Below are 22,642 nucleotides of genomic sequence, written 5' to 3'. Positions count from 1 at the left end.
TCATTTGTCCATGTGTGATGAAGTAACAGCATCTCTGTTCCAATCTAGTCTGGCTAAACTCAGGGTACACAGTAAAAATACAAGATTCGGCGAGTCAAGACCACCTTTATTTGCCTTGTAAACAGCATAACCAATTCAGTAGCACTGAAAATCCATATCAAGCCATTATTTACAAACATCTCATCAATTGATAAAGTAAAGAGGATCAAATGGAGGCTGGAGGTTTTGTTATGGGCATTTCATGAGGATGACCGGTTATTCTATTACATGTTAGAGTATTTGCTGACCAGTAACATTCATATTAATTAGATAAGAAAGTGAAACAAACATCTTAAATATGTAAAACATGAGTTTTCCAATAACTGAATAAAGGAGACGAAGCAGCCTCTAAAAAGACTCGATGTATTATTTTAACAAAAAGCCACCACTTCATGCTCACTTAGAAATCAGTCAATCCTCAATATTTACAAGTGTGCATCATTTTTACTTCCAAGAAATTACTGTTATAAAACGTTCAAATGCCTTTTTTTTTTACTAAATCAGACAGAGAGGGGTTTCCATTTCTGTCTGACCCAAATTCAAGCACTATTAAGAAAGTTTGTATAAGATTCAGAATACGAAAGCGCCAACTGGTAATCCTTTTAGTGTTGTTTTCAGTCATTGCATAGCAACTAAACTTTGACATTAGGAAAGGGAGCATGCTTCGGCTGGAGAAAGCACAAAAGTATTATAATTTAAAGAATAGGAAAAAAAAAATACACATAAGCATAAGGAAACCTTAGTTGTGCCCTACAGCTAACCTCAGAGGAAATCGATCCGTTTAACATTCATTTGGTAAAATATGAGGAAGGAGATACAGCAGGAAAACTCAAAACTACACAATACTGTTAAGAATTCAGGTTTTTAAGACTTAGACCCTGATAAACATTTCCAGAGGTTTCTATAGTTAATGAGACATTTATTACCTGGATAAAATGTGAGACTAAAGTGGCATTTTTCCAGATGGAATAAAATAGACTGTAACAGAGGGAATAAGGGAGGAAAAACCTCCTCTATAATTCACATGCCTGGACTAGATGTATGAATAAAAAAAAAAAAAGAAGAAAGAAACTGGACAGGTTTTCTCTGAAAACTGGCTCGAACGGTATGTTTCACAGGGAAACATACTCTAAAGAAAACCATTTCTATTGTGAAACACGTTGGTGGCAGCATCATGCTTTGTGGTTACCTTTCTTCAGAAACACCTTTGGTTTCTGGGTGCCTGCATGAAACAACAGTCCTTTTCGATCAAGACTCTCACAGAAAGCCGTCTGGGTTCTTTTTAGCATTCCAGTGAGTTCAAATCAACAAAAGGACGACCTAAAAATGTTGGAACGGCCCAACCAAAAGTCTACACCAACAGATCAGGACGCGGCAGGGCTTTATATACCAACTTAAAAAATGGCTGCTGAAAGTAAACCCTAAAATGTTTTAAGACAGTAATAGTTTTATCTCAGAAATAATTAATCATAGGTCTGAAAAACCTGAAGCTATAACAGTACTATGCGTGCTTCTCACAAAATTCAACATATTGCAGAGAAAAACATTCAGGCAAGAGTGGTTAAAAAACTTGTTCAAAGTGCTTCATGGCTATCCAGATACCAAGGTACAGTATGTGGTGTCATCTGACTCAAAATGCTTACAGTTCTCAAAAACGGTGGAGGTTAAATATTTATCTGTATCTATCAGCAGGTATGTATGTACAGTTTAAGGTTTTGGATCCGTCGCGAAATGTTTCTACATAAAGGTTTCAGGTGGGTAAACTAGCACACAGGGACTTGTCACTAGACAATCCTAAAAGCTTATTATTAGTCCCTGCTCTAAAATGACAAAAAAACAGCTCTAATCTCACTTCTATATCCTTTAACACATTCATTTAATCATCACCCTCTCAAGAGCACACAGCAGGGAGACTTTCCAAAACAAGATATGGGACAGGAGGGAGAAGTCAGGGCTATTTGGGTTTAAAGGGAGGTAGGTGGAAAATTTTAACTAAGCTGATCAAATATGGCCTTAAATCTTTTTACAGTTCTCACTGTTGATATAGGGCGACAACGAGCCGTGCTAGGCACTTAGGGTTCTTCTGTACTGATGGCAACAAGACTCAACTAAAGTCTGACCTTTTCATTGAGAATGAAATGATAAGAGTAAAACTATTGAATAAGCTTCAAAGCTGGCTCAAATCTTCCCCATAAAATCTATACTGTCCCTCTCCCTTATGAGTGTGTCGAACCATCGGAGAAAAGAAAAAGAGAAAATGAAAGAACATACAATATATGTCTCTATAATCCTAAATCATTGTGTGTTGATACAAGGGATTATTCTCCATACACCTAAATGTTTTTTTTCTCTGTTAATTAAATCTGTAATCCCTGATAAAATTAGTCCTGGTGCCTTAAACCTATCAAAAAAAAAACCCAGTCTGCTTCCTGGCAATATTAAAAACATTTCCCCCTTGGAAATCCACGTAGTTTATACTGCATACATACAGCCAGGGTGGGGTTGGGTATCTGTGCAAAAACTAGAACAATAAAATACAAGTTTGCATTGGTGTTTATCTATCCTTAGTGGTCAGCTTCTCAATCAGCTCCTGGAGTGGAGCCAGCTCTTTTCTGTCAATGAGGTTGAACTCCTTAAAAACACAGAGAGAAAAAAAAGACAAAAGCAGAAAAGTCAGGAAAGGCTTTTAATCCACATGGGTAGATATTTGACTCATTCCTTAAAATATCCGAGACTCTTTACCTGAACGAAAAAGATGAAGTGTTTGAAGGATGTGTTGAGGTGGGCCTCCTCTTGCAGCTGCATGACGGAGTCAAAGTGCTGGTGGTAGATGTGAGCATAGACCCTGAACAGGCGTTTCAGAATGGTCTTCGCCACGGACATGAAGTTGCGCTTAAAGGGAACGCCTTGGAAATAAAAGACAGATCATTTAGGTCTATAAGGAGAAATACTTTATACAAAACTTTGCATGGCTCTGAAGTCAGAACTCTTGACACAGAGTGTTTAGCCTTCACCTTCAGAGGCCGTTTTTTCTACACTTCACAGTCACATCACCCCGATCGATATTTCATATTTGCCTTGAGGTCAAATTAGGAAACTTGCAGAGTAGAAACTATTTTGCAAGGCGCCCATTAGATTTAAAACCCTAAGAGTTGGTATGGTTATGAAGCCTTGGTATCCGTTTAGCCCAGCTCACAGGAAAAGCAAGAAGGAACAAGATTGAGACAGCATGTTCCCCAGGATTGCAAAAGTGTTCGCTGGCAGGCTGCGGCATGATCGGGGGAAAGTGTGAACAATCATGACAGCAACATGTTAAGCATTCATCTCCAGGATGGAAAACACCTTCATGTTCAGACAGACCTCTTCTATTCTACTGCGATGTAGATCAGAGACACAGTGGGCAAAACTGAGCACAAATGCACACAAAGAGTCTCTACGGATCAATTATTTAACAAACCCACTAAAATAAGAACAGTTACACTGCTGCTTACAGCTAAACTGGGCTTTACATTTATTAATTCATCAACAATCATACACCTTTAAAGCTAAGCGGCACAGCTAATTAAATGTTTGATGCATGTTGCTTTGCACACAGGATGCTCCAGAATACCACACACCCAGAGGAGGGTGTGGACGTCATTCCTGCTCCATGGATAAGAAAACGGATAAAAAAAATCTGTTGCCAGAGGGAGAGAGTGTTTAGCTCTTCCCCTCAGATGGACACTACAGCTGGCATTTAGGCTGGGCGCCAGCATCTTTAAAAAAAATAACCCCACCCTTACCAACACAGGCCTCAGCTGGTAGGGGCTCAGACACGACTGGATGTTTCAGCCACAAATTACAGAACATGAACCTTTATGAAGTCCCTCATGCAGAAGCATGAAATGTACCAATGCTAAAATAAATAGCGTAAAATGGAACTGCCTCCATGTGCAAAAGAGAATAGGGAACTTAATGAGTTTCACTGTAAACATGAAGGCATCATAAATAAGATGGGTCATGTTTACTTTATAGGTTCGGGATTTCCATTTTATTAGCTGCAGCATCAGTTTATTAAGTGGGAAAAAAACTATTTTCTCTTTCAGAGAACTTTATTTTCCAGCAGCGACATGAAAGCAGCCTGTAGAATAAAACTTTACAGAGAAAGGAAGGAACCAGGGAGCAAATCCTACCGATCTTTGAAGGGAAAAGCGTCTCATCATCGAGCTGGTCCTGCACCCACGTCATGAGGTAATCAATATACTTTGGAGCTGAGCATTTAATGGGTTTCTTGATGTTGGTTCCATCTGCCCAATGGTACTCATACCTACGAGAAAGCACAGCGAAAACGTATGTTTCATTCTCAGAATAAACGCGTGTGAGCAAACATAAAGAGGAAAGAACGACCTGGATAGCCATTAGATGTTCATTCTCAGCAGACCTGGCGGCAGTTAATGTAAAATTGTCATCACAGTGCAGAACGCCTGGTGAACATCAGCTGGTGAGGCAGCAGGATGAGTTGTTAGGTCTCTCAGATTGGCCGATGACCATTGTAATAAGTCAGCATCATTATTAAGCCTCCAAATTACTTATCAGTGTCTTTTTGGTTGTTTTTGGACATAACATTATAAATAACCCCCCCCCGTACTAGAAGCAGATACTACTACTAATGTAGTTAAAGCATTTTAAAGCATGTACCATCCATTGTTTAGCTGAGCCCTTCACTCTGTTGGTGGCTGCAGGTTTAAATCCTCATCAGTTAGCCTTTTCAGGGTTCCTTCGGCATCAGGCAAGTTAAATTCAAGACTTTTTAAAACTTTTTAATGCCACTTGAAATAAAAATTTAAGACCAAATTCACAAGAAACACAAGAAAAACCCGCTTGCGACAACTTTACCCAACGGTTTATATTAACATAAACAACTACACTAATGTTTCAAATTTTAAAAAGCCTCCCATACAGGAAGAAAGCTAAAAACACACAAATGACAGATATATTTTAACAATTATTTAACTGAATTCACAAACTTTGTTTTAGCAGGGAACAAAACAAATCTGTTTTAAAGCCACAACATAACCAGTGCTAAGTCTTTTTTGCAGCTATTTTTCTTTGTATGGTTTTCTTAGTATGTTTGATTTGGTGATAAGTGGAGGTGTTGCAGAGACAAGGGTGAAACAAAACAGAGAAATACCGGCTGTTTCTCGGTAACTTGATTTTGACGCTTTGTAATTCGCACTTCGCATGTGCGACTCCACTGCCTTAATTCCCATCGTTCCGAGCTTAAATGACTTCTTGCACAAAATCCACTGAGCCTCATATATGTTCCCTGGTACTGGTTTTAGCCATGGAGAAAACTCTTGGCTGGAGCCAATTTTGGTTACATTTACACTTGCTCATATTTTCCAGACAAACAGTAAATCCCAAATGTCCCGGCCGCAACAACGCTTTTATTGGTTCCGCTATCGGGACGGAACCAATAATAGCGAGCCATTGTTTTTTTTTGTTTTTTTTTTTTTTATTAAAAAAAGGCAATTTTAACGTTTTATTTAGATTACAAAAATAAAAAAAATAAAAAATCCTATTTATGATGTTTTAATAATTAAGACTTACGAAAGACTGATTTAAGACATTTTAATACCAATTAAGGTCTTAGTTTTAATTTGAAGAATTCAATGCCTTTTAAGACTTTTTAAGGACCCGCGGGAACCCTGCTTTTTAACTTTGATCTGGACCAGGTGGATCTGAGCAGGACCAAAAAGAAGCCCTTCCTTGACACATTTATTTTTGCCTTTAAGTCAAATAGAGACTGTTAATCTGAAAACTGCACAAAACATAAGGAAAAGGAATAACACACATGGCCAGGGACCAGTTTAACCATAAACAAATCCTTGGCAAAGGTTCCCAAATGTGGATTAACCTGTATTGAATGCGCATGCAATTGTTTGCATGATTAAAAACAGTTTGTTGCATATTTGCAACACTAGGCATCAAGGGGTTAAAGGTCAGGATTTTATCATAATTTTTTTTTTAGTTTTTTATGGCACTAGTGGCCCTTTTTATGGATGGTAGGCTGACAGGAAAGGGGGTATGAGAGAGGTGGAGAGACACAGGCCGGATTCAAACCCGGGTCACCCGGGTCTAGGACTAAGGCCTCCATACATGGGTTGTGAGCGCTAACCACTGCGCCACCAAAGCACGCCCACGGCCAGGATATTATTCTGTAATTAAAAAGATCTATATGGAAAAGTATAGAAGCAATGGAGGGAAAAAAAAAGTTTTCTCTTTACTTTTATTCATATCAAAAAAATGAAGAAAGCACAAAGGATCCACCGTGTTGGAAGTGATGCAGTTTGAAGAAAAGGGAAATCCAGATGATTATTAGAAAGCAGTGGATGTGATTGGTGCTCTTACTTTGGACCGGCAGACATGACTGGGCAGCTTTCCTCTGTGCAGAAGTCTGTGATGGTTCCATACAGCATGTTGATCTGGTTGAAGAAATCCACCGCTGTGAAAAGAAAAAAGGCTGAGAATCAAAGCAAGTCTCTCTCCGCTCAACTAGATGATCAACAAACACTAGGGATGCACCGATCCATATTTTTTCACTTCTGTTTCTTGAATTTGGATATCTGCACATCCTGATACTGTTCTGACACAGAGCCGCTTGTTTCTGTTATCATCATCACTGTTGTATTTTTAAAGAAGCAGTCATAGATTCCCCCTTAAAAAACAAGTATGATATATAAATGTACATGTTTATCCCAAAAAGCAACCTAAATAAAAAAATAAAAAAAACTTTCTTTGAAAGGACAGATTCAACCCTGAAAAACAAATATGCAACTCTAAGGGTTCAAAATGACAGTATTGATAAAATCAAAAAACTTTTCTGCAATTCAAGTGATTCTTTACCTTTTGAATTTTATTAGAGAAATAGACTGAATGCATCAGTCCCGATGGATCAGATCCGTACAGATATTAATATCCGATCAGGGCATCTTTAGCACAGACTACAGCCAGTTATGAACACAAAAAAGGTTTAAATCTGATACATAATTCAAGATTTAAGCCTCCAATTATCGTGCAGGAAAGTGAATCATCCAAGCAAATCTCCTTAAATTTTAAGAAAAGTTGTTTTTTTAAAAACATTAAGGTAAAATAACTTGTTTGCCGTTTTCATTTTGCCTAATCAACCATTTTACCCAGTTTGGTTCTTTTAAAGACATTTTCTAAAGAAGGTTTGAATTATTTCAACCATAAATTCTTCCTAAGAACTTAGGTCATTATTTATCATCATATTCCAGCTTTGCTCTGGCTGCCAACTGCTGCAGTTCTCCAAAACACAAAGATTGAGCCAAATCACATTTACCAGCTGAATTTGTTGCTATAGTCAACGTATTGTCATGTGTGTTTATAAAGATAAGAATTAAAAAGGAAATATTATTCATCACAGCAGATGGACTTATGGTTACAAACAGTGCTGCACAACAGCAGACTAAACGACACGCTGGTGTTGACAATTTCAACACTGCTATTTATTATAATCTCCATCACAGCTCTTTATTTTCCATCAACATAATTTCTGCACTGATCACCGTCAGCTTAGCATCTGGGATCTATTTTCAGGTGTCCCCATTTCTTTATATCTTGCTGACCCTTTGCAATAACCTGGCAGTATCCAGATGGATATGTGTAGAACTGAGCTGAGTTCTATATAATGAATCTGGGATGGCTGCACTTCAGTCTATCGGTGAAAAGGAGGGATATTTAGTACAATATTTCAAGCTGACTGGTGACGTGCCAGCTAGTACCCGCCTTCAATAATACGCTTGCAGCCAATTGTAGCAGCAAACTGTGACAGGATTCGTCTGCAGCTTCTTGAGTGTTTTCACAACTAGCAGATTGGACTTGAAAGCACAGCCATATTTCCAATCTACAAATTCACAAAGTGCTTCTCTTTGCTCCTTTTTTTTTAAACGAGAAATTGTTGCAATTCTAGCTAAAATCGAGTCAATTGCAGTATCGACAGCTGAATCCTCCAGCGTAGCTATGATTGTAATGCTGCAGCAAGGCCCTTCTGAGTGTCATCATTCCTACATGTCCCGCCCCTAAAAAACATTGCTGGCATGTCCCTGGGCCGACTCGCTGGTTGTTATGAGACAAATGTATTAGCGGGAGTGTCTCAAGATGGATTTGTTGTGAGACTGAAAACTTAGATCTCAAGACAATCCAGCTTGCAGTGCAAGGTTACCTTTGCAATACAAAAATCACTTGTGGCACAACGCTACATTCACACAGCAGCCTGAAGTGACCCAAATCCGATTTTCTGGCCCATATGCGACCTGAATCTGAATCTCTTCATGGCAGTCTGAACGACACAGATCCGATTTTTCCAATGCGATCCAGGCCTTTTGGCTATGTGGTCCTGAATCCGATACCAATCATATCTTTGTGTCTGAAGGGTCAGGTCACATTCATCCGACCTGAACGCCATTAATACCCGACAAAGGTCACTATTCTGGGTCTTGCTATGAAGAAGCAGCAAGAAAAACAACAACCATGGCGGGTGATGATGCGGAGAGCAGTATTTATGTTTAACCATCTTGAAAAGATTGTGTATTTATGGTTGGGAGAGATCGCTAGATGCGCTCCGGCACTACCATCCATGTTTACTTCCGTAAACATAGAGCACGCTGGCCTGTGATGTTACTGAGTCCTCTACTGCGCATGCGGGACACTTGCGTTGTATGACTGTAGTTCACACAGGTGATCACATACAAGTCGCATATATTTAGAAATGTGAACGGCAACGCAAAAAAAGCGGATTTCACAAAAAAATCGGAATTGAGCATCAAGGCCTGCAGTGTGAACGTAGCCTTTGACGCTAATCTTGGAGCATTGCTGTTACAATGGTTGCTTCCTGTTGGGTTCATTCAAAGATGTTCAACAGCAAGAAGATGTTCCCGCTGCTAACCAACAATCCAGGAAAATTATCAAACTCGGTTGGAGTTGAATGCTAAATGTCAGCATGAACCGTACAGCTTGGAAACTTCACCAACAGAGACCGGCCTTTGGAAACATCTAGAATCTGCTGTGATCATTTTGAAGGCAGGGTGGAGTGTCCAGGTTCAGAAGGATTCTCCAGACAGCTGGTCTGTCGAGCAGAACTGGTCCGGGTTTTTTTTCCCCCAATAAAATGCAGCACTGTTACCATGTCTATGCGCAGTGCCTCAATAGGTTAATGTGGTAGTTTGCATTTTATTGGGAGATAAAAACGTCGCCTCCCAATATGGGTAAAAGAACACAATAGGAGTGGGATAAAATTGACAAAAAGTAAGATGATATTGGTGCAGCAAGGAATAAAAAAGAAGTTTTGCTGTTTCAACAGAACCAGAACTTTACAAATTGGTGATTTAATTCTTTAGTTTAACAAAAAAAAGTTTGCACTTATTTAAAAGTTGCCGTTCCGAGTGTATCAAACATTTCAGTGAGGTATTCTAATGATCAGTATTCAAACAAAAAAGGCAAATCTGGAACGATTATACTCTATATAAAAAGAAACAACATATATAATAAAACTGCAGCTTCTCATGAGCAACAATCATGTGAAAAGTCCGTTAGCTGTGGTGACAAGAGGAGTGACCGCTAGCAGCACATCTATAGCAACTTCCCTTCATTGTGAAAGTCAGGAGAGCTTGTGCAACAAACTCTAATAAAAACTACATATCAGGATAACATCACAGTGAAAAAAGTCTTGGAACTAACCATTTGCCTGCATGTTGTCTTGCTCAAAAAAAAAAAAGTGCACAGAGGGAGGAATTTACCTTTAAACAGCCATTTTCTGCTGCTTAGTGGAAAGTAAACAAGGCTCTCACCAAATGGTCAATAAAGTCTATTTAACATTCACAGCAGTCTGTCTGGCATGAAAAAGCACACAGTCTTTAGAGGGACAGCCAAGATCTGACATCCTGAAAGTCCACTCTCTGATTCATGACCTAGACACTGACATTTCAAAGCCAAGAGTAGAAATGTTTTAAATAAAACAACAGAATAACAGGTGTTGAGATAAAGCCCTTTGAAGCAGAAAAAGGATGAGTCAGAGGAGGGGAAAAGGCAGGACTTACTGTTGACAGCGACCCACTCATTCAAGTCTTCCCCCTCCGGCAACATGACCGCCATGCGCAGGTTTCCACTCCCCAGCGTCGCCTCGGCATGTTTCAACAGCTCGTATTGATGAGAACCCTCTGGGATATTCTTCTTAGGCTTGAAAGTTTTAGATGAACGGTTTCCACTGTGGGTCACGTTGGGGAGAAGACGACAAACAGAGACACGAATAACTCGATGAGAGATCATGACTTTACAGAAACAGAGGGGAAAAAAGTCGGCTTAAACAACAACAGAGTCAAGATGTCGGGTTTTTAAACTGACAAAGGAGACGCCGATGCTATAAAAAAAAATCTAGGGGGGGAAAGAACAGTACATCTCTGTGCTTAATGAGGCCATGTTCATCCCACACTGCCCCATTAAAGAAGAGTCTTTCAGGCATCAAAGCACGGGTCAGAAACAAAACAAAATGCTGGGCTGTTAATTACAATGTTTGCCAAAGCAGATCCAAAATGAACCGAAGGCTTCCAAACAAAACAAAAAAAACCCTCTAATCGTTTCTCTAAACACATAAAAACCTATTTATCATGACAAATGTTTCAACTAGATTACATCAATATTAGACTTCGACAATTTTTATAGTCATTTTGTATACAAAGAGTGTATAAAAAAACAAAATTTCGCTTAATATAGTATTTCAGACAGTAAATGAACATTTCCATTCTATAAAGTGCAGCAGCGATCAAATGTAAACAGTGTGGGAGAACAAAACATGGTGCAAAAAAAATAAAAATGCATTGATAAGGAAGTTCAGGGTATTCATTTTATATGGGGCAAATATGCACTATACAGTGTGTAAGCAAATAAGTAATATGCAAGCAAAGCAACGTAAAATATTTCCCTATAATGGAAAAAAAGGAGAGAGGTTGTGTCATCTGAGGACTGGTTGATCAACAAGTTCTAGATCAGAGGGATCTGTAGAAGAGTCGCTCTTATACACACACACACACACACACCTGATGTTAAAAATCTTTAGTTGGAGAAATTCAGCCATATTTTAACTGGGAATGAGTATCTACATGAATAGTTTATGACAGTTTCTCGCTTTTTACTCCCAGGATGACTGTTTAAGGACTGCTTGGGTTCGCATGGTGAAGAGGTACTTTAAAAGCTCAACACCACTTTTAAACCAACACCCTATCACCTGGCTTTGTGCTTAAACCAAATGGTAGGTTTTGAGTCTCTCAGTCTCACTACCACATCAATTAGTCTTTGAGCAGAACTGTAACCTCTAGACAATAATAGATAAGAAGATACAAAGGTTTAAGGGTCGGCAGAGATGAAAAAAAATAAACTCATTATGTTTGTTTTGAGTTGATACAAACAATAACTAAATGGTTAATTAATAGTTTTTAACAAAAAAAATTACATCTAAAAACTAAAGTAAACTCAATTCAAGACAAATTTAGTCATAGTTGCAATAATCTCCTTCAGAGTGCATTTATGTGAAAGCAGCTCATTTTGATTGTAAACAGGTTTTTATCCTCAATTTATCTTAAATCAACCTTCTTAATGTGAAAACAAAGCTAAAGGCTTTGCAACAACATAGAGAATGTGGCTTTTTATAAAAGGGCCAATTTAGAACCACAGATATGAAAGAGATGGTTGTGTGGCTGTCAATGGAAAAGAAGAAATAAAGGATTTTCATTAATTAAAAATAGAGAAAAACTAATCATAGATTTGGGAGGTTTATTCGCTCAAGAAGATCGACCATGACAGTGTATCATTGTGTTTTATCTAAAAAAAAATGTATTATTGAAGAAATCTTTCAATGTCATAAAATTATAATAAGATTGTTCAACCCTTATCTTTGAAAAACAGAGGATGGTAAAAGAGTACAAATGATAAATATAGTTAATTTATAGTTGATTTTTGGTTACCTTAACCTAAAAGTACAAAGCTCCATTAAATTTATAATTCAGCACAACTTTTATTTCGATTAGTTTTTAAGAAAAAGAAAATGTATAATGTTTGTTTAAGAAATGTGATCATAAAAATTACTTTACCTAAAAAAATACTTTTGATTTATGCTTGCCTTTAACACTTTCTTTCATGTACAAATCCAGTGATCATAGCCAGCTTTGTTTTTTTGGGGTTTTTTTTTTTATGTAATCAAATGTTTAGTTACACAGGAACACAGTCCTTACACAAGAATAAGATCGAATGTGCTATAATCTACCCAAAGCTAATGTTAGCACTTGTTAGCACAATATACGCACCAGCAAATAACCAGGCCACACGAAAAACTGATTAAAACTCGTATTATGATGATAACAACGTTTCTATAATATCCTGAATGTATTTTTGTGTTGAATAAAGTAAATGGAAATCTGAGTATTTTAAAGATACGAAAATACAAAGAACGCACCCAAAATTAGAAAAAACGATTAAAAGGCAGATCCAGGAAGTAGTCTAATCCCGTGTTTATTTGATCGCTAGCTAGCTTTCAGCTGTGAAATGTCGTCCCCTTTTTTGTCGACAACTAAACCCCAATCAGAAAGACAAAAACAAGTATCAAACAAGCAATAATAACTCACAAAAGGAAGCTCATGGTTCCTCGGAGATCAGAAAAAAGGCGATATTTAAAATCAGGCTGAGAGGATGGACACCAGAGGGACCAAACTCTTCAATCTCACTCTTCTTTCCTCGGCCTTTTCAGTCGGAACCAAAGAAAATCTCAAATAACTATTAGCGCAGACTTAAAAGGAGAGAGCAAACAATAGAGAAAGCAGCTTTGTCTTTCGGACACCCCGATATGCCACAGCTGCTCTAGACGCAGAGAAACAAGAAGCAATAGATGTGACTTCTTCAGCAGACACTTCAAGCAGGCGGACCAAGCATATTTCTAGTGTGTGCTGCCACCTAGTGGAAGAAAATGAAAATACTGGGTTGGAAGCGCTGTCTGAATGCAGTGTTGTTTTTGTGTTTGTTTGTTTTATATGATTGCAGTAGATATTTAAAACATTCCTCAGAGTCATGTGGTCAGCAGTAACATAGAAAATGGAATCCTAGCAAATCTGAGATAATTTTTTCTGAAACTCTTTCATACACCCTAATGTTACTCATAGACATATATTTTATTCGCTTTATAACCTCCCTCAGAATTTGTATCTGTTATGATCTGTTTTGTTTATTTCTGATGATTGCACCCACCTATTTTCCATGTCATTTCAAATTAGTATTCAAGTTTCTGTTCTCTGTTTGCTCTTTGTTGGGTTCTCTTGTTCTACTCCTGGCTCCTGAGTTCTATCTGCTAGATCTGCTTTACTTTGTTCAATCTTCATCAATGCGCCTGCTGTGGTCATGTTACCACTTTGGTCCTCAGTCTCCTTAGAAATTAACAGCATCCATATAATTCCTGCTGATTTTAGTATTGCAGCCACTTCCTCACTTTATTCTTTTCTTGAACTCTTCAGAATCAGAATCAGAAATACTTTAATAATCCCAGAGGGAAGTTACTTTTGTTACACGCTCCAGTTACAGTTTTATACACTATGTGAATTGTAATTATGCAGTTATAGTAAGAAAATACTAAGCTACTACTACTACTTGTTGTTGTTTTTTGTATTCTTAACATAATATACATTTAGATAAAGAGGATGAAGAATAAAAGGATGACCTAATATGTTTTCCCATTACTGCATAAAAAAATGAGACAATTTAAAAATCATTAGACCCTCTAACCATTTTGTGTTATTACTGTCACAGATGTGTAGCCAGAAATTTTTTATAAGGATGGCCAGGCAATAACCAATGTACACTGAGGAGTGGACGAAAGTGAATAGGTGCCAGAACCTGAGGGTCAATCTATACTGTTCAATAGGAAAGTTAACGAGCAAAACATTCATATTTTCAAAATAAAGACAAACTATACTTTCCTACAACATTTGCTAACAAAAATAAGCATATATTTAAACATCAATACTTCCTAGATAAAAGGTATAGTGGATAAAATTCTTTCAGGTATGAGTTCTGGGGCGAACATCTTTTCCATTGTAATTACTTACCTCCTTTTCCTAATAATTACTCTTCATAACATTTATATTTACAAGTACTAATATCTACATAAAGTAAATATCTCCACTGTGAGATCAATAAAGTCAATCAATTAATCAATTTATCACTTAATATGTTTTTATTAAAATGTTTATGTATAACTTAACTGGATTCCTAGATGACTTGCATTTTCTCTTCACCCCATTATAACACAAAATCTAGTTCTGAAAAGAGGATTTAACTCTGTACTTATCATCTTTAATGTTAGTATATTGATGTGCATAATAAACCACAGAGGTTTTGTTGTCAAGTAATTGTTAATATTTGAAAAATTTTAAAGTTTTTAATACTCCATCTGACAGTATTATTGCTGCTACCATCTGTATTAGAGGGAAGAAAATGGTAAGGGTGGCCACAGGGGTGGCTAACGATAGGCTAAGGGTGGCCATGGCCACCCCTGGCCCCACATCTAGCTCCGCCCCTGTCATAATTTTTATTTATACATTTTCTTATGAATAATTGAAACATTTAAAAATGGTAAAAGGTATACCTTTACGTATCAATATCATATTAAATGTAAATACATTTTCGTATTCGAAACAGTAATGTCACGAATTCCGTATAGATCTGGTTCAGTTAAAGGCAGAGGGCTTGCTTGTGATGCCTTCAGGAACTATCTGGAATTTATCGATTTACATTTTATGGGGCTCTTTGTCATATAAATAATATCCATTGGAAAAGTCTTTGTTGTAAATTGTTGACGCGAATTGAAATTTATTAAAACAATAATAATATAAAGCTATGGATAAATAGGAAATATACGGCTGAGCGATGAGCACTAGGACCCCGCAGCTGTCAGCTGACCGAAGCAGGAGGCTATAATCAACGCAGGGCTGTTTGACCTGAAGCTTTTTTCGTCTGGCTGTGAGAACAGACGTGTCTGCCGAAACGGGCCCATGTCTGAAAACCCAGACAGACGCTCCCGTTTGAACAGAAAGGACACAACAAGAGAAAAGGTCGGCCAGGACAGAGCAGGTAACAGTGCGTTTCTGTCAAACACGGTTTGGGCTTTTAACGGAGGGCGGGGTGGTTCATTTAAAAGCCGTTGGCTCTGATGTTGTTGCTTTATCCGCGGCAGCAGCAAGATGGAGTGTGAGTGGAAGCCAGACGAGCAGGGGCTTCAGCAAATACTACAGCTGCTAAAGGAGTCTCAGTCACCAGACACGTCCACGCAGAGATCCGTCCAGCAAGTATCCTTTCCCTCAGCCACACAGGAATCGGGTTTATTTCTTCTAACAGAGCTAAATCACTCAACAGGCTAGCTGTTGCTAATGTGCGTCAACAGTAGAAGCATGTTCGCCTGTCCTACTGCTGGGGTTTTCCTTTCAGCTCCTTTATTTCACCACAAAAACCTCACCGAGGTTAACAAGGTCATGCACTCAATGCAATTCATATGTGCTCGATATGATTTTTATATTTAAACATGATAATGACCAAACAATGTACATATAAACACTAATATATCTAAAGTAAACAGCTGTTCATAATAATCTGAACCATTTCTATAATTACTCATTAAATTAAAAGCTTTGGTTTTATCATAACTGTGATTGTATAGCTTCTGTTATTTTTATTTATAATCATTTCTTGAAAATTAAGTTAGGTTGCATAAAAAGGCGATTTATTTATTTTACCACAGAATCTAATCACTTTGAATAAATTTGAATAAAATCCCCGTGTAACTCTGCTTTAAACCAACCTCCATGTCAAAATTTGCTTATTTTCGCTTTGTAAGGTTACAAAAGCTTAAAAATAACCTAAATTCAGGAACCACTATGACATTTCTGCACAGATCAGATGACCTAATTCTCCTCTTTTACAGTTTACTGCCATGCACTTTAATTGGTACATATGTTTTTTTTTTTTTTTTCAATCAAATGATACTAAAAAAGCTTTCATTTCAAAATGACAGCATTTTCCTTAATAGCAGGTTTTGGTACTAAAATATCAGGAAGGTTTTCAGGGTTTGATCTGGCTTCATAGAGCCTATAGAGTAGCATAGCTACCATTTCCTCACCTGTTTGCTGCCTTAAAATGAGGTTACAGGACTTTTACTTGCTTACAGAAAAGACTTGTTTTGTTTCTGGCAGTGTTTTCAGCTGCAAAGAAAAGCCAAACTTTGATTCTCCCCACGCTGGAAAGTTAGATAAACCCCAACCAGTGCTTCTTATTAAGGTACAGCAGCCCAGAACAGATATATTAGCTGGTGTGCTAATATAGGTGGTAATACCTCCAGATTATGGGAAAGACTGGAGTTGTAGCAGCTAAAAATACTGTTTATGGACAGTTTAGCAGGTCTGGTCTGAGATGAGCCTCGAAGCGAGAAGGGTTTTTTGAATGATGTTGCGTCGTGGTGAAAGCTACTGATAGGGTAGGTGACTCAGGCTGTGTCAGAATGTCCGCCCTAACCACTCTATAGGGCACTATGTAGTAGTTAGCGTATTGGTTATAGCTGTTTGGTAACGACAGCCTATGGCGACAGCGGGCTGCTGTGACAACAAGTCCCGTAATGCTCTCCTCATAAAGCATTCCGGGATATATCTGCTTGCCTAGCGACCATTGTTGATCACTAATTGTCAAGGTGCATTGTGGGAAATTTTGAGTCCACCGCTTCTTCATCCAATAGACATTTAGACATTCATCTAAAATGTTGTAACCACTATATAGGGCCCTATATAGTGTCCTATATAGTGATTTGGGCAGACATTCGTACACAGCCCTAGTGGGTGAAAAGGTAGTGGACTCGAAATTTCCCACAATGCACCCTAAAATGTAGTGATCGTCCATGTCACTACCTGATCCGTCCCGGAAGCATGATCCGTTCTGCACATGTGCAAATAAATTGATAAAATAAATAATGTAATTATGGTACTAAAAGTACTTATTTCTATCCTTAACTCACCAAAGAATGGTAATGCACATCTTTAAAAAATGTTTTATGACTTTTGTGAGACAATTTTAATGCTTTTTACATTTTCTTCGTTAAACCTCTTTGACGCCATCATCAGACATGCTCAGAGCAGTCCGGCAAAATATAATTAAAGCATGTTTTTCTGCATTTTAGTTGTTTCTTTCTTTAGTTTACGCCTATATAGCATAAGGTTAAAACTAAACGAAAACATAAAACTCAAAAAGACTAGATTTATGTTTAAATCCAAAAGCTAAAAAGTTAGCCTCTGGAAGTAGCGTTGGACCCCATTTCCAGTGCAGGTCGGGCAGAAACAAGCGATAAAACAAAAAGGATTTAAATCAATCTTTTTTTCTCAGGAAATGCATCGTTAACCTTCAACACATTATATTTTAGTACGTTTACTATTTTTGGGAAGGGAAAAACGTAATTTAGGTCTTTTTAACAAAATAAAATCGAGGGCAACCCAGATGTATATCTAGATGCGCATGCGCAGAATGGATCGTGCTTCCGGGACGGATTGCGTAGTGACAGTCCATGGTCACTAGATGAGCAGATTTATCCCATAATGCTGTGCCTTTTGTTGTCACAGCTGCCCACTGTCGCCATACCTGACAACAGTGACAAATAACAAAGATAGTGCAGGCACCGTGCGGTTAGGCGGAGTCATGTGACCAGCAGGGAGCATGTTTCTGTCCGAACTGTCAGTTAACTGAGGTTATTATAAAGTCCATTATATAGTCCCTGCTCTATATAGTGATTGGGGGGATTTAGGGGTTAGAGCGGACGGTCGGACAGAGCTGCAGTTGTTGTGATCACCAGCCAATCCGGATTAGCGTAATGAGATAAATGCTTCTGAGAAATACGGAAATACGAACGGAAACGAATGTTACAAATGAGAACAACCTAAGGAGCATATTGGTTAGGCAGCTAGCAGTTTGCTGTAATCAGATTAGTGGTACAGAAATATTAATACCAATTGTTTCTTTCTGTTTAAAACAAAAAACAAGCTTTATCTAATGGTCTATTACAGAGAAATGTGGTACAGTGCTGCGCAATATTATTGCGATTTCTCAAATGTTGGAGGCACTCAGCCTTTATCACGTTACATTTAAAAAGAGGAAGACTCCGACTTACTCACTCCAGCCCTTCAGGTGATGGTAATGCTTTTAAAAAGTCTTTGACACCACAGAGAAAGGAAGATAGATTTTCAGTTAGTAGCGGATCAATGCCTGCTAGTAGAAGTAACAGTAAAGTCCTTCACTGATAGATTTTGAATAAGCAAGCTTTCAAGGTCATGAAAACAATGAAACCCTGGGGTTCAATGTCTTCATGCTTATGATTTATGCAGATTATAGTGGAAATAAAATCAATACCAGTTAAATTTTTGGCAAAAATCATTCAGCTTTTAAATTTTATGCTAAACCTGAGCGGCTGTCATTTGAGCTTTTCACATTGACATCTGCTGTCGTCTCATTTTTCAAAGAGCCAGAAATGAACAAACCTTGAATCATAAAGCGCAGACATGTTGGAATAAACGTTCTCATGACCCTCTGATGAGATTGAGCGGGAAATATAAAAAGTTCAGAGAACTTAATAAGGACTATCTGCACGGTTTGCTAATTGCAGCTTCATTAATCCCTGTAATTGTTTTACTTTTAAACAGTTATCAGTTGCAAACGAGCCTGAGTATTTTCACATTAGAGGAAACGGATCATCCTCAGCCAGGCTGACTTGTTTCTGTGTGACTGCTTGCTGATCCTAAATGACTTGCTTATGTAATCCCTCCCCCCCTCATATGAGCCACATCATTAGCTCATACATGATATTGCCCTAAAGACGCCATCTGGTCGGGTACTCTCTGCGCTCGGTCGTGGTAAATGACATATTTATGACCCATAGAAACATCAAACCGCCACTTATTACCTCTCCACCGTGTGGATGAAAAGAAAACAATAATAAAAAATAAACGTTGTGCTTCATTGCGGCAATATAAATCTGTATAGTTGTCTTCCTCAACCGTTTTTCTCAGAGACTGGAGCAGCTGAACCAGTATCCAGACTTCAACAACTATCTGATATTTGTTTTGACCAAATTAAAATCTGAAGGTAAGCAGTTTATCAGTCTCCTTTTTTTTCTAACCTCATGTTTGTATCATTTTATTTAATGCAGCACCTTTTTGGGGGGGATGGATCCGTCTGGCTATGACTTGGGTGACCCAAGGGCATCTCTGCTATAGATGATGCGGCTCTGGGAATATGGGTCAGGCTAAATTTAAACCTGATTCCTGGCATAGATGCAGCGTTTGGCATGACTGTCTGCAAAGATCCAGGAGGGTGTTGAGACATCTTGATTTGCTGCTTTAACCGCTGCTCTTAAATTAAATGCAGTTTAATTCATCAGACCATTAAAAGCATTTTAGTATCGGACATAATGAGCCTAAATTGTTTATTAAATGTTGATATTGTTTATTCAGAGGGAAGCTATCCAGAACAACCCGGTTCTTAGTAAAAAAAGGATATTAACCAATGATGCAAACATTCTCATTGAGTGTTGCCAATTAGTGTTTTTAGATCTTTAGCTTTTTGGATTTGTTTTATTTCCACCATTTAAAGCATCATATTCAGATCTGCTATTTTATCCTTCAGCCTTTCAGAGGTGGGCTGGCTGATCTTACTAAGATCAGTGTTGGTGTGATTTTTAGGTTTTAGGTCAAATGTGACAAGAAACACCGGACTTTATAAAGTCCAGCTTTCTATCTAAAGTTTTTGCTGAAAAGTCTTTGTGTCATTAAGATTTATTTATATATATTTTTTTGAGTAAATGTGAATTTTTGACTTTTCCAAAGTGTTTATATGATGTCAGATGGGTCCTATTTACATTATTTCTAGATTTGACATTTTGGAAACTTTAATTGAAACATTAAAGTGTGACTAAAATAAGAAAAACCTAAGAAAGGGGGACAAAAATGATGCAAATGTACTTTTCTAAAAATGTTCTTCTGCTGCATTTTCAACCCAGTCTCATTTCATGTTTTTAAAAGGGAATCCTGGATCGACTGAGCATCGGTAAGCTCACAGTGAGCTCTAATCACCTCTGACCTGTTCTTTGTCCTCCTCCCACCCCCACAGATGAACCGACCCGTTCCCTGAGTGGACTGATTCTGAAGAACAATGTGAAGGCTCACTATCAGAACTTCCCAAACGGAGTGTCTGATTTCATCAAGAGCGAATGCCTCCAAAACATCGGGGACACATCTCCCCTCATTCGAGCCACTGTGGGTGAGTTACCTAAACTTTCACCCTACAGGGATCTTTCTATAAAACCTGCTTCTGTCATCTTTGTTTCCACCCATCTGTGTTAGATTGGCTTATGGTAGATTTTAATTTTTTTTCTGTCTTATAAAGCGCTGTTGCATCTTTGCTTAAAAAAAGTCTCTGTGTAGGTGTGTTCTAAATCTCCATAAGCAGCACGGCATATTGAATCACTGCAGGGATGCAGTATTTGATAGAACCTTGTGTTTACTATATCTGGGAGCCCCTTGATTCCCCCAGCTGAAGTTAATTTCAATAAATATGATGCTAATGCTCACAAAGACTAGTAGAGATAGAAAAAAAATCTAATTTAGTTATCATCTACTGCAGGCTATTTTATATTTAAAACAAAAAAGTTTATTCATGCATTTTTTGGAAGAGTAATTATCAAATTAACTTTCTGTAGATAAACGAATGGGGTTATTAATTAGGGTATTTTAGTTTCCCTGTTGGATAAATAAACATTTTTAAAGTGAAGTTTATTTATTCAGCTCAGCTCATTATTCTAGTAAGGCGAGAACCACTAAGTTATATTTCTGTCTATAATTAAAATGTAGAGGACTTAATTATTTGACTTGAGCGTCTGCAGAGTTGTTTATACAAAAAAAAAGTTATTTTTATCCTTAATCTGTTGTAGAACTGGAGTTGTAACCATATTTTTATGTTTTATTCATTTTAGGTTTTTTTAGTATGCATCCTCCTCTTTTTATTCCATTTTTCCTTTTACAAAAAAGAGAAATCTGATTTTGTATTTTGTTTTTTTCTTATATAACAGAGCACTAGTAAACAAAATACTTTGCATTTCTATTTAAGTACTTGAAATATAATTAAATAGTGTTACTCACCTTTCTCCCCTTATTAAAAAAAAAAAATCCTAACTGAAGGTTTAGGAGCAGTGCTGCTTAGAAATAGGTTAGAAACCCTAGCCTGACATATCTGTGTCAAACCACAGGCTAAGGTGCATCAAATGCTACATGATCTATTTAACCCAGGCTCAGTGGAATAGTCTAAACCATGTAAATGAATTAAGACACCGATTGCAGGATGCTTATATATTTTAGTCCAAATGCAAAATGCACACCATGCGGTCTTGCACGTTCATCTGAATGTGTCGAGCTTTTCGTTAGACTGCCATGAAGCTCCATGTTTTTTCCTTCCTAAGAAGAAAACGACTCCATCCAGGGATGTTTGGGAAGTACCGTGGCTGGTTTATCTCATGGTGTTGGCAGAACCGCCCAGCAACTGTTACTGCTGTGCTTCACCTCCGACTGTCTGCGTTTGCAGCAGCTTAAGAGGATGCTGCTAATTTGAAGCAACATTCGGAGTGGGAGTGCAGCTAAAACTAGATGGATTTCGACACATTGGCCTTTCTGAACTCCTGCACATTTATTCTCCTCTCTCTATAAAAGGGGCTGAGCTAGGAATGTTTAAAAGGTGAAACATAAGCAGGGGCCCCAGAGTAAAAGACAATTTCCTTTATTCTGGTCATGTCTGCGAGCACTATTAGCATTGATTGTTCCATGTTGTTACTAAATGCATTTCACCTGCTCTTAGTACTGGCTTTGCAGCCTGTAGCTGCTGTGATCTGCGGTTCGTTTGATAGAAGAATCTTTCATGAAAGCAAATGATTTGTGGTTTTTATTGCTTGCTGTTTGAACCTACTGCAAAGCAAAGCATAAACCTCACAGCTGCAGCTGTGTCTAACTCAAATCCACCTTCCAGTGCTGTATAAAGCTCCTCCATATTGGTAAGATTAGATTTCTTTGACTTGTGAAACTAAATGACTTCTCCTCTGTAGGTATCCTCATCACCACCATCGCCTCCAAAGGAGAGCTGCAAAACTGGCCTGAGCTTCTGCCTAAACTCTGCCTGCTGCTGGACTCTGAGGACTATAATACATGTGAGGTGAGGGAAAAGAGTTCAGACATAATCTGCTTCATATGCATAGCACCTAGTGTTGCTGCATGAATCAGTGAATTCAGCTTTGGGCAAAATGGGATTCGTGTTTTTCGCTGCAGCTACATGGCTTGTCTATGGCTTGTGTCGGTGAGAGAAAGGGCGTCTAGACATCAAAAATAAAGAATAATGCTCTAACTTTACATATTGTATATTAAGCACATGCATCTCCTAATTATCAGGTAATAATCATGAGGTGGAAGGACGGTGCTATTTTTTTTTTATATATATA

General features: G+C 37.9%; 2 protein-coding genes across 6 annotated transcripts in view; one reads left to right on the top strand and one right to left on the bottom strand.

The window, feature by feature from the left end:
• Positions 1-73: 73 nt before the first annotated feature.
• LOC107093367 (MOB kinase activator 1B) lies at positions 74-12,986 on the bottom strand. Its single transcript, XM_015388383.1, has 6 exons — positions 12,714-12,986; positions 10,137-10,303; positions 6,430-6,523; positions 4,212-4,345; positions 2,782-2,945; positions 74-2,671 (listed from the first exon to the last, which is right to left on the bottom strand). The coding sequence occupies exons 1-6, from the start codon at positions 12,725-12,727 to the stop codon at positions 2,594-2,596; spliced, it is 651 nt and encodes a 216-aa protein (XP_015243869.1). The 5' UTR covers positions 12,728-12,986; the 3' UTR covers positions 74-2,593.
• A 2,085-nt stretch (positions 12,987-15,071) lies between these two features.
• tnpo1 (transportin 1) overlaps positions 15,072-22,642 on the top strand; it is a 32,127-nt gene continuing 24,556 nt past the window's right edge. For 2 of the 5 annotated variants that reach the window (XM_015388368.1, XM_015388372.1), the window contains exons 1-5: positions 15,072-15,207; positions 15,311-15,422; positions 19,173-19,248; positions 20,272-20,421; positions 22,253-22,359. In XM_015388368.1, coding sequence (XP_015243854.1) covers positions 15,318-15,422; positions 19,173-19,248; positions 20,272-20,421; positions 22,253-22,359 — 438 coding nt within the window. In that variant the 5' untranslated portion in view covers positions 15,072-15,207; positions 15,311-15,317. Of the gene's footprint in view, positions 15,214-15,310; positions 15,423-19,172; positions 19,249-20,271; positions 20,422-22,252; positions 22,360-22,642 lie in introns of all 5 variants that reach the window. The other 3 variants (XM_015388371.1, XM_015388370.1, XM_015388369.1) reach the window with 3 other exon arrangements.

The sequence above is a fragment of the Cyprinodon variegatus genome, unplaced genomic scaffold (assembly GCF_000732505.1).
Source record: "Cyprinodon variegatus isolate N-32 unplaced genomic scaffold, C_variegatus-1.0 Scaffold421, whole genome shotgun sequence".
Taxonomy (NCBI): Eukaryota; Metazoa; Chordata; class Actinopteri; order Cyprinodontiformes; family Cyprinodontidae; genus Cyprinodon; species Cyprinodon variegatus.
The sequence above is the reverse complement of the archived record's forward strand: the minus strand, read 5'-3'. Positions and strand labels throughout refer to the sequence as shown.

Coding starts and splice junctions, on each gene's coding strand:
- LOC107093367 (XM_015388383.1), bottom strand. Junction 2,946..4,211: donor GCTTTTCCCTTCAAAGATCG/GTAGGATTTGCT, acceptor TTTATTTCCAAG/GCGTTCCCTTTAAGCGCAAC. Junction 2,672..2,781: donor ACTTCATCTTTTTCGTTCAG/GTAAAGAGTCTC, acceptor TGTGTTTTTAAG/GAGTTCAACCTCATTGACAG.